Consider the following 12,345-nt stretch of genomic DNA (forward strand, 5'->3'; position numbering starts at 1 on the left):
AGTTCATTACAAGCTCCACTAGTACCTACTAGGGTATGAAATCGCAGCAGTGGTGGGTGCACCAGCAAGTATACTAACCGTGCCACGCCCCACTTATTAGCGACTCGGATCCCTCGCACTAACTAAGTTGGTGCTTACTACTACAACGCACACATCACCACAACGCATATATTAATAGTAGCTTCGAATTTAACCGCGCTTTACACTACGAAGACCACCCTTTCCATTATAGATCTGGAGATATTCTAATACTCCTTCCTACCGCTATTTACGGGCCCTTTTTTCAGCTTTAATAAATGCCCGTTTTGCTGCGTTGCGGGCTTTTCTATCCGCGGCCTCAATTAGACGCCGCGCTTGTACGATATCGTTAGATGCCTTTAAATCAGCTATTTAACGCCCTTGTTTAACTGTAAGTATACTGCCGGCTTTGAGGACCTTATTCTTCGATGCCCGACGTAATTGTTAAGCTCTTTCTGCTTTCTTCGTCCGTAAGAGGTCCCTCTTTAGTTATATAACCTCTACCGCTATACCTAAGGATCTACGGATAAGACGATTAAGGTTATAGTTAAAGCTATCGTTAAGAACCTTATTTTCGTTTATTGCATTCTCAATCCGGTTAGTAACCTTCTGGACCTGCCGTAGTGTAATTGGGGTTAAGAAGTTGGAAGAACTAGGGAAGTTAGGGGGATTAGGGGATAGGGTCTTTGGCGCCCGTAATTGCACTGCCTGTATAACTAATTGAGGATTTAGAGGATATATACCGGTCTTTTTGAATGCTAATAGTATTGTAGTACGTTTAAACGCTTGTTTTCGAACCTCTTGGATTATTGAGAGGAAATCCAGCTTCGTAATATTAGCTAGGCCTTCTCGGACCGCGAAGTTAAGAGCCTTTGCGTAATAGTGCTTTAATGGCTGGAAAACAGCTATATTAAGCGGTTGCAGAAGATGCGTAAGATGTAGTGGTATTGCAAATAGAATAATGTTCCTTTCTTTACAGAAGGAAATAAACTTAATAGTGTAATGCAATCCGTGGCCGTCTAATATTAGTAGGCGTTTGCTACTAGTTGCAAATGCATAACGATCGAAGTGCTTAATCTATTGGAGGCTAAGTTGATTATTCGAATATCTGCTGCTTGATAAAGCAATAACTGTATCCGAATGAAGCTCTTGTATGCGGTACTATTGTAATATATAAAGCTACCCAGTTAGTATAAGGAAAGTAGGTATATACTATCCATCGGTAGAGATAGCCTTAATAGCTATTGCTAACTCCCTGTTTTCTAGTATACTGAAGAGATATGCCCTCTTTCTCTTTGTTACAATAAATTGGTCTTTGCCGACCCTAATTCGGAAGCCTGTTTCGTCTATATTCTAGATATCGGTAGGAGGTATACCTTCCGTTTCAATTATATCTTGTAGCTGTTGGAAATAGGATCTGATCCTATCTACATCCTCTGATAATTGGCGGTTTGAATTAAGCTTCTTCTGTCGTTGCTTTATGTATTGATGGCGTTGAATAAAGCGTGCAGTCCAGTTCTTTCCAACAGTTAGGGCTGGGGTTAATAAAGATAATAATACCCGCTCCTGTAGAATGCAATTTGCAGTATCTGTAATGAACTCTAGTCGTACTGTAAAATTAGTAGCATTAAGCCTATTAATATACTGATATAATGCCTTCTCTTCTGGTCGAGATAGCTTAGTATTGTGGCCTTGTGCACCGATTCTTAGACTAATGCTGGATAATCGTCTTTGTAGGCGGAAGCGGGAAATATTAAATTCTCGGGTAACTTGGGTGACTTTTTCGTGGGGAAACTTAGTAAGATAATTAATAGCCTCTTGGATACGCTTCTCGGTAATTTTCGTATCTATAGCTGTTGTAGTTGTAAAGATATTTGCAATTAAAGGTATTTGAATTAAAATGTATGCGTTGTGGTGATGTGTGCGTTGTGGTAGTGAGTACCAACTTAGTTGGTGCGAGGGATCCGAGTCGCTAATAAGTGGGGCGTGGCACGGTTAGTACGAGGTTAGTATCTCCCTGGTACTATTAACTATTAGTACTAATGCAGTACCACCTTTGTGCTCCGTACGGAGTACACCTAATACCTAGTACTGTACTCCGTACAGTAAGTACTAGTAATTGCTCTGTCGCAACACACAAAGTATACGCACCTACCAAGTCCACACTCACACTGCCTGTGACGCCCATTTCTGGTGGTCCAGTTTGCTGCAACATGCAGTGCAAGTACTCCGTAAGGAGCAGTGCGCTTGTGAGTGGTCGTACCTGGTACTCCGTACAACTAATTAGAATATCAAGTGGACAAGGAAAAGGCCGCCTGTGCCATTTTCAAGGCAGCCAAGGCCTTTGCTCGACAAACGAATCCAGGGGGGACGATTGGCTCCTCGTCGCGCATCGTCCCATTATTTGCATGATAAATATACTTGCATGTGCGTACATGCGTACATGCGTACATGCGTACATGTACGTACTCGGTGCGCCGACGGATGAAGCGAATCGATTCGCAAATGAAGAATAGATTAAACGAATACCGAGTACTTGTGTTCGGTTCTGTAGGTGCACACTCCGCATGTACCCAGCTGCCGTCGACTTCCATGATGCAGATGGATCTTGCCACGAGTGGTGCTGCTCGCTTCTCGCACTTATTGTCCTGACAACATGGCATCAATAATGAGACATGCATCTGGCACCGCGTACGGAGCAAGTACTGCGCTGACCAATATCACCAAGGCTTCCCGTTGTCCCACGCAAGTGCTTCCGTCTACCTTTGATGTTGCACCAGGTACTCCGTACTCTGTGCACATGCGAGTGATGCACGAGAACGTGTGACTGGCGAGGATGCAGCATCATTCCTTCAACCCGCTCACCTGCCGGTACGGCGTGGTACGGGTCTTGCACCGCACTGGTACGGAGTAAGTACACGCATACGGGCGAATGTAATACAGCGCTCCCAAGTAAAACTAAGTACCTACTAGACACAGACTTACTTGTACACACGCAGCTGTGCCAGGAGAACAGCGCTTTGGTGTCCGCAATTACAATGCAACTGCATCACAAAGGTGCCTTAGGTAGCATGACAGAGTCGTAGCACGTGCACATGTCTCTCTGCACAGTGGCATTATTGCACCCGTAAAACGGCAAGCTTGCCGTCTCTGGCAGCTCATTTCCGCATGCATGAGCAGCAACTATCTGCAGCAGCGCAAGTGCTGTAATCAATTACTTGCACTTGCATGCACTTGTACAGTACATGTAGGCGTGCACGTAATAGCGCGTGCATGTGCTTGTACTTGCAACTACTGTAGATGCAGGTACTCCGTATTGTACGGAGCACTCCGTGCGTGGAATACACCTGCCTGACCCGCCTTCCGCAGGGCCACTGAGCAAGGCTATAAATTGCTTCTGGCGAGGATAATTCTGTTCTCATGCAGCCGAATGAATCACATGCACAACGATTGATTTGGCATTCTGACCTGGGAGAATCCACGCCTATCCATATGGACATCAGGGGTCGTGGTTGTGGTGCATGACTTTGTGTACAGGGATGTGCTTACACTTGCAGGTACTCCGTACTCCCTCCGTATTAGTATTTAATACTTGAATATCACTTGGTACAAGCAAGTACGACAAGTACCAAGGCACCAGGTACTACAGTAGTAGGTATAGCACTAGGTGTACCTACTAGGTTAGTACCTACTTCGGTATGCCATTCTTCGCTCATGTACAGTAAGTGATACTTGCAGTAATTACTGCACTGAACTATACTTGCATGCAAGGAATCACTTGCTGTACATGCGTACTTGTACATTTACATTACGTGCAAAATACTTTCCTGCAGTGCAAGTACGGTGTAACGTTTGTACAAGTCTGCCTACTAGACCTATATACTCTATACGAGCCGCATGTAGGTACTCTCGTGGTGCGGAGTACTGTATTTACTGTACTTGCTCTACATGCCGTGCTTGGACCAATTACTATACAGTACTAATATATCCTCTCATGTACAGTAATTGCTTCTAGGTCTACGGAGTATATAGGTACGGAGTACTGAGTACGGGGGCACAAGTACTACATCTAAGTATTAGGTGTTATCCTAACTTGTACAACCTCCTCCGCCTGAGCCATGCACGTTCGAGAAATCTACCGTACCAGGTGAGGGAGACGCCAAGTCTCGGCGTCGACGGCCGTGGTCCAAGGTGACGTCCACGTCGCCTCCCTGTCGCCTTCCCATCGGATGGATGAGACGAAACTAGAGGAACATGGCTGTCAAATCCAGCCATCCTCCGCCCCGGTGCCCCGAGGTGAGTGCTCAGGAGGACGGAGGAGGGGGCCCCGAGGAGCCACGAGGTGAGAGAATGGAGGCGAGGGCGAATAGGAAACGCCAGGGTCCAAGCCGCCGGGGCCAGGGGTTGGCTGGCCCCCGATCCAGAATGCATTGAAACCTGTGCCTGGCAGCCAATGCCATTGGGAGCCGAAGCCATCCTCCTCCCCTAGGGGCCTGCGAGTCCATGTACTGTACTTTCGGATACGCGAGCCGGTACCTCCGCGTGGCGGTGTTTTCCTGCGACGGGGTGGGGAGGTACATGCCGCGAGAGGTACCCGGTACCCGAGCGGGCATCAAACTTCCCTCCTTGGTGTGGTGCTCCACCCCACGAGCTGGGCCCCTAGAAGACCTGGAGCGTCGCCAGAATTGGATGCTAGAACCGGACAGGGTTCTCGCTCGGGTGGGAACCGACGAGGGTAGGTACTCGGTACCTGCGGCGCACGCCCTCGCCCGTCGGCCGCCTAGGTATATGTACTTGGGTCCGCGTGGCTCGTTGGGACCTACGTGTACCAAAACGTGACGCCTACAGTACAGTACTAGTACTAAGTACCAAGCTTCTTCCTCTGTCGTCTTCTCGCCCGCGCCCCCTGTCCTTGACGATGCCGTTGTCGCTGCACTGCCGCCGTCTCAGACAAAGCAGCCAGCGAGGTACCTCGTCCGCCGAGGCCCGCACGCCGAGCCCCCAGGTACCGACCCGACCGTCCTGGCGACGAGAGGCACTGACTGGGTGCGTTCCCGCCGCTACCTCTGGTACGTGCAGCGCTGCGTACACGCCCGCGGCCCCAAGAGGTACCGTTGCCCTCGCTCGCAGGAACAAGACCCGAGGGCGGACCGTTCGTCGATCGCAGCTCGTTTCTTGTTTCCGCCCTCACATCATCCGCCGTCCGCCTGCCGTGACGACGATTACCATTCCCATCACCTCCCCCCGCCCGCGACGACCCGTCCTCCTCGGTCGCTGCCGCTTTCGACGACTCATTGATCGACGGCCGCGACATTTTCTTCTCGACGCCTCGCCGGCTGCCCGTGTGCGAATCGCCGTCCAGCCTTTGACGCCGCCGCCGCCGTCGCCGCGACGAACCCCTTCCTCCTCTCCCTCTCCTTCGAAGCCGAAGCCGCCCTCCGCCAAACAACGGGCTCGGAGAGACGAGAGGAGTTTGAACGCGCATCGAGAACACCGACGGTGTGCAGGCCGTAGCGCCGCCTCACCTTGCTCGGCATGCTGCGACCGGCGACGCCCCTGTCGGTGCTGCTGCTGGCCGCCTTGATCCTGCTGCTCTTGTCCGTGCTCTCGGTCCCCGTCACGCAGTCCATCGCCCTCGGCAAGTTCAACGATGTCCTGTTTGGCGTCTTTGGCTATTGCAAGGGCGGAACGTGCAGTTCCATCGGCATCGGATATGACACCGGTACCCTCGACCCCTTTCCCTCCTCCTCGACCCCTTCCCCTCCTCCTCGACCCTTCCCCTCCTCCTCGACCCTTCCCCTCCTCGACCCTTCCCCTCCTCGACCCCGCGCCTTGTTGCCCTCGACTGACCGACGACGTGCTCCAGGAAAACTGGTCGACGCCGACAAGCAGTCCTTTACCCTGCCGACGGGCGTTCGCAACTCCCTCTCGGCCATCCTCGTCGTCCACCCAATCGCCACGGCCATGACGCTCGCCATGTTCATCCTCGCCGTCATCGCCCACCTGCACGCGCCCTCGCGCTCGTCCAAGTATCTCCTCGTCCTCTTCCTCTTCATGATCGTCACCTTCCTCCTCTGCCTCCTGGCCTTTGTCATCGACGTCCTCATGTTCATGCCTCATCTCGCCTGGGGCTCGTACCTGGTGCTCGCCGCGAGCATCGTCGTCGGCATCTGCATCGTCGTCTCCTTCGCCATGCGCCGGGCCGTCGTCGGCCGCAAGTCGCGCCAGAAGCGCATCGCCGAGAATGCCGAGATGAGCGGCGAGAACTACTACAACCGCGAGGAGCAGTCGAAGCCGACGTTTGTCACCACGCCGCAGCCGACGATGCCCGTCATCAGCGGCGGCAGCTCGAGCGCCGCCGACAGCCTGCCGACCTTTGCGACCTTTGAGAGCGATCGAAAGCCGGGCCAGGTCAGCGAGGAGCGCATTCCCCTGACCCAGCGAAACCCGGCGGAGAAGATGGCCAACGGGCACGCCAACAACGACATGGCCGCCTACGCCGTCGCCGGTCGGTCGACGCCGGCCTCCGAGGATGGTCGACGCAGGATGCCCATGAATGGCCCCTCGGACCCCTACGCCGCCCAGAGGCCCGCCACCGCCGACCGCAACCGCGGGAGAGGCGACCTCGCCGCCGGTGGCGCCTACGCCGGCCGCGGCGGAGCCTACGGCCGCGGAGGCGCCCCCGACGGATATGGTCGGCCGCCGCCGCCGCCGAACCGCGGAGGCTACGGTGGCCCGCCCGGCCGCGGCGGCCCGTACGGAGGACGAGGATACGGCTCGCCGCCGCAGCACGCCAACGGCGGCAGGGGAGGCAGAGGGCCGCCGCCAAACTACGCCAACGGGCCCGCGCCGTACGACTACGGCCACCCGTCTGACGCCTCGCTCAACCGCGGCCACGGCGGCTACGATGCCTACGGCTCGAGCCAGAATCTTCCGAGGGCCGAGTCCCCCCCTCCGCTCGGCGGACCCGCCCGAGGAGTAGTCAGCGCCGGTGCCATGGCCGAGATGGACGCCGGCCCGGCCCGCGCTCGAAACGGATACGTCCCCTACGGCCCCGGCGACGCCGACGTGCCGGGCATCGTCGGCCTGCAGCAGCCGAGGGCGCCGACGCGTCACGACACCATGATGACGTACGGCAGCAAGTACAGCACGGATGAGTGAGTCTCCCTCGACGGCAGCACCCTGCCTCTCGTCGGCGGCACCCGGCTAATCCGCCGCAGGGCCTACCCTTCCCCCCGCAACGCCTGGAACCAGGACTCGGGCCGGAGCACTCCCCAGGCCGGCTCCATGCCGCCCAAGGCCGAGGCGCCGGCCAGGCGGGCGCCAGGACAGTACTACGAGGACGTCGACCCTCGCTTCACGGCGCCGACGCAGTCCAACAACCAGTCGCCGTCGCCCCCCGATCGCATCTACGACGACATGCGCGACCGCGGCGACGGGACGCGCAGCCCCACCGCTTCGGAGCGCTCCAACTTTACATCCATCTCCCAGCGAGGCGTCAATCCTCGCTGGAACCCCAACCACCCACCCATGCCGCGACCGGTGCCGGGCGGCACCTCCCGCCACCCTGTGCAGCAGCGTCAGGACATGATCCTCGACAATCCCGACTTCCAGCTGCCCGGAAATCGCCAGAGACCGGCCAACAGGGCCGCGCCGGGCATGATTCCCGGAAGCGCCTACCCGCCAGGTCCCATGTGAAAGGCCGACGCGACGCGACACACCACCACACCCAACAGGCATTTCTTGCCCTTTCACCTTTGCCTCGGCGTGCCGTGATTCGTCTCGCCGCACCATGGCCCGTTGCATTCTACGGCGCAGAAATGCCCCGAGCGCCACATTTTTCTTCCGTGACCCTTTTCGGCACGGTCGACCTCGCAGGACCCATCTCCTTGCTTCGCCTCGGCACGCTCTGTTTAGTGCGTCGGACGGACTCGACCTTGAGGTTCAACGACCCTACTTGTGGTCAATTTCATCACCATGTACTCTATTTCTCTTGCATGCCGTCGACCGGGCGGCTCGGTGCTCGGTTCTTGACGAACTGGCCTCTCCGCACCATGTCTCTCGGCCGGTCCTGCAAGGTCACATACGACATACCATGACGCAACCCGTTGCGTCAAGCTCGGAAGAAGGACCCTTCTACCGTGTATTTTTTTTTATTTCGCTGGGCGACAAGGCGCCTGCGGGGGATACGGGATATCCCGCCGACGGTGCGTGCGAGATGCTCTGTGACGGACGGATGAGGTCGGACCGGACTGGTAATAAGGGGAGCGCCGGCCCGCGCCTGTCGTTGCCGCTGGAAAGCGATGCAGGAAATGGCTGGGAAACATAGGCAGGATAGCGCAGAATCTATGCGGCGGATGAATGGAATGGAAAATGCATCATGAAGCTCGCGTCCTTGTGCCTCGCCTCTGACCATGAGCCTCTTGGTGACGCGGTGCCTACCTCACGGGGGCATGGCATGGCAGGAGCACGTGAAAGGGCACGCCAGCTCGGATTATTTCCTTTCCTTTTCCGTCCGTCGGCCTATCGAGAACAATGTACGTCTATGCAGAGCTGCGTTGCCTTGAATGCTAGGCGCCAAATCCTTGTGTTGTGTGCACAAGCAGCATCCCATGTCCCCTACAGCCACCTACAGCCACCTACAGTCACCTACAACCACCTACAACCACCTACAGTCACCTATTACAGCCATCTACAACCATCTGCTACCAAGGTACTGACATAGATAGGTAGGGAGTGTTAGCTGTAGGTGCTTCTCCAGCCGGAACGCGGACGCAACGGATCGAGTTCCACCACCGCTTCCACAGCGACTTCGACAGCGCCTTGAAGTGGTAGGTCCCTGCTGTGTCGGTATATGTGGCAGTGCTAGGTGCCGAGGTGCTGCTTGATGCGCGCGGCACCTTCAACGGCGCTGGCCTTTGGTGGGCGGCGCTGGGAGCGAGCCCATCTTTCACTGCTCTTCCTGACAGTCCCGGAAACGACGTCGACGCACGCAAGCGAACGAGTCGGTTCAGACCAGGTCGGATCAGATCAGGCCAAGCCAGGTCGGGCCGGTCAGGCGGCCGTGACGAGGAGGATTCACTGCGAGAGAACCCTGGCGGCGCTGGCTCACCCCTGCCACGGCCGACTTGATCACTCTCGCCTCTCCTGTCGACGCACACGTCACCCCCACCGGACACTTGGTCGCTTTCCTTCCATCTCTCACCTCGTCCCTCGCGCCTCGTGATGTCTTTCCTTCTGCATTTTCGGTCCCCGCCGCTTCACCCTTTGACATTGACCCCCGGACCGTCGCTGCTCCCCGCAGCCATCATGGAGGGACGCAACGAGCGCCGACTGCACGTCGCACGACAGACACGACCGACCCATCGATGGGCGCCTGGCCCATGACGTCCACCTCGGCCGGTACCGTATCAGCATGGCAGATGGCCATTCGTAGACTCTACCCGTCGTTTCGTCTGCTGGGACCCTGCTCTGGTAGGTGTTGAGCATATTCAGTCGCCCGCCCGCCTGCCCGCCCGCCTGCTCGCCTGCTCGCCTGCCCGCCTGCCCGTTTGCCACCTGCCCACCCTCTCCCTCGGGCCTCGCACTTTCCTCTCCAGCTTATCCTCCGCCAGGCACTCGAAAGTGCTCACGCATCGGGCGGGAGGGAATACTTGGCCGCCCTCCCCCTTCTTCTCTCGTCCCCAATCCTCCTTTCCTCCGCTCCCGCCGTCTTCTTGCTTCTCGCCTCCCATTCTCCCCTTTCCCTCACGCATCATTCATACCGGCTCAAACGAGCACAAGTCACCCCGCCGGACTTTCATCTTTTGGACCTCTCCCTCCGCCCCGAGCGAGCCGTCTCACCATCGTGTTGGGCCCCCCATCTCGATCCCAATTCCTGCCATCCAGCTTTCGCCAGGCCGGTTGCCTCGCCCGCCGCTGGAAAAATTCACTTACTTACTCCCTTCCCTTCCTCGTCGGTCCCGGCATCTCTGCAGCCGCCATCGGCCGGTGGCATTCCTCGGTGCACGACCGGTTCCGCTCGCTTGCCCTCCGTCTCTTCTTCGCCTGGTCCTTCCCTCTCCTTAGGTACGCCTCCCTTCCCTCTCGTCGTCCGGAGCAGAGAGGGCTCGAGAGTAATGTCCCCGACGCTCGCTCACATGTCGTCAGGCGAACTCGTCAACCATGGCTGGCCCGTCGTCCGAGCCGAACCAGACGCCCATCTCCACGACGACGGCCACGCCCCCCGCGACGACCTCGTCCAAGCAGCCGACGTACACGACGGCTGGCACGCTCTACAATCCGAGCTCGACGCAGCCGCTTCAAGCTCCCGCTCGTCGTGGTCGCTCCGCAAAGTGGAACGGCCTCGCCAACGCCGACCTTTGCCTCTTCCCCAAGGCGAGCCTCGCCGGCTTGACGATGAAGGCGGCCGCCGGCGCACGCCTGGCTGCCATTCAACAGTACACCCCCCTCCAGCAAAACTACGATCGTGCCGTCAGCCCACTTAGTGACCAGGACCAGGCGGCGGCGCCCGACGTGCTGCCGCCTCAGACGCTTCAGGTGCGGTCCGGCAACACGCCCACGTCCACGCCCACACCCACACCCGCGCCCGCGCCCGCGCCCCGGCCGCTCGCCCTTCCGAACTTGGCCGACGAAACGGAGCCGGTCAAGGGCCAGTCTGCCCAGTCTGCCCTGGGCCCCGGATCGGACCCCGAGAGCGATGATGGAGCCGACGAAGAAGAGGACGACCAGGACACCCTTCCTAACCTGTGGTCGATGGGCCTCAGCTTCAAGTCCATCAGCAACCTGGCCTCGTACCCCAACCCGACGCAAAAGTCTGCTCAGAAGCTGTGCAGCGCCGTGGCCAGAACAACGCTGGCCGCGGGCAGGGCACCCGTCGGTCACGCCTCATCCCCCGTCTCCCTTGCTCCACAGCCGGACCGTGGATCGGACACGAGCAACGTGCCGCCGAGCTTGCTGCGTATCGCCGATCTGCATGTCGCCCCCAACCGTGAGCGCGCCGCCGCCGCCGCCGCCGCCGCAGCCTCCTTGCTCCCGCCGGCTCCGTCGCCAAGCTTGCTTTGCAAGGAGGAAAGGGGCGCCGACGACGCGGTCCCCGTCACGCTCGCTGCGGGCCCCGGCGCCCCCAGGCCGTTGACGGCCGGACCGCCAGGTCAGCGACAGTATCGTCCATCGACCTTCGAGTCCACCTTCAAGGCCCTCCAGCCTCAGGGTCACCCTCAGCCTCGCACCCGAACGCTGGACCTCTTCGAGCCGGATGCCCAAGGACCCGTGATGCATTTTGCATTGGACGAGTCGGATGGTCCCTCGGCCGATCTCGATGGGTCGTCGTCCCTGTCCACCAATGTTGGCCGGGTGGCTCGACCCAACAGTCTTCTCGCAAAGCTCGTGGCAGAATCCGAGCCGGAACTGGCGTCTCCGTACCCTCGGGCCTCCTTGTTTGGAAGGAAGGGGCCCGTGGCCGCTTGGAATCGCTCCGCCGACGTTTCGTACACGTGCTGGCGGACCTCGTCCTACCTCTGCCGTGAGCGAAATCGCCCGGCAACCCGTCGCCTGACGCCCGACGCTCTGGAGGCACGAAGGGAGAGGATGGATTCCTACTGGTACGCCGGATCTGCTCTGATGGCCAAGACGCAAGAGGAGGTCATCGCCGAGTCCGCCTTTCGCCGGCTGCAGCATTCGTACGGCGTCATCGGCGATGGACGCCCCGTCAGGAACACCAAGACTGAGTATCGTCCCTTGACGATGGAAGAAGCCACTCGTACGTCTGTGACTGACCATGCGGAGCCGCTCCTGAACATGGTATTCGCAACCATTGTGCGCCACGCCGAAGAGAAAGCAGTCAACAGCCCATTCCGGCAGTTTGGAACCCCCCCGCCCGAATCGTGCGATGCAACACCCGTGGGCAACAGCTCCTTCTTTTCGTAGCCTCGGGTCCTCGTCGGCGGCACGCCGAGGGAAGCATCTGGAACATCAAGAGGTCCCATTTCTGTTGCGGGAAATTATCATTTACGCGGCCGAGATTGTCGTCGGTTTGATAGGATGCATGTGTGCGGCAACGTCGACCGTCGCATTCGAGCACGCTTGCAAGACGCTCGCCGGGAGGCCTGTATAATAGCCAACTACACATGCTATCAGTATAGCTAGGCTGACGAGTGCCCTCGTTGGCCTTTATCCTACAACTCCGGCGCTGACCGTGAGAGGACAGGGTGGCCGTGTTTGATGCCTTAGCGAATTGAACATGGATTCAGCTTGAACTTGCGACGCACTACGTGAGCATCTTGTCAGAGCATCATCCGACGCATTGTTGACGACAATGTTCATTTC

At 57.8% G+C, this 12,345-nt stretch overlaps 2 protein-coding genes across 2 annotated transcripts; both read left to right on the plus strand.

Annotated features, from left to right (window-relative positions):
* Positions 1 to 5,553: 5,553 nt before the first annotated feature.
* DCS_00942 (uncharacterized protein) lies at positions 5,554 to 7,716 on the plus strand (the record flags this gene model as incomplete). The annotated part of the gene is made up of 3 exons (XM_040798277.1): positions 5,554 to 5,740; positions 5,885 to 7,175; positions 7,239 to 7,716. 3 exons carry the CDS (start codon positions 5,554 to 5,556, stop codon positions 7,714 to 7,716), a joined length of 1,956 nt encoding a protein of 651 aa, XP_040659160.1.
* Positions 7,717 to 10,182: 2,466 nt separating this feature from the next.
* DCS_00943 (uncharacterized protein) lies at positions 10,183 to 11,946 on the plus strand (the record flags this gene model as incomplete). Its single annotated transcript, XM_040798278.1, has 1 exon — positions 10,183 to 11,946. One exon carries the CDS (start codon positions 10,183 to 10,185, stop codon positions 11,944 to 11,946), a length of 1,764 nt encoding a protein of 587 aa, XP_040659161.1.
* Between the last annotated feature and the right edge of the window lie 399 nt (positions 11,947 to 12,345).

Source organism: Drechmeria coniospora, chromosome 01 (genome assembly GCF_001625195.1).
Source record: "Drechmeria coniospora strain ARSEF 6962 chromosome 01, whole genome shotgun sequence".
Taxonomy (NCBI): domain Eukaryota; kingdom Fungi; phylum Ascomycota; class Sordariomycetes; order Hypocreales; family Ophiocordycipitaceae; genus Drechmeria; species Drechmeria coniospora.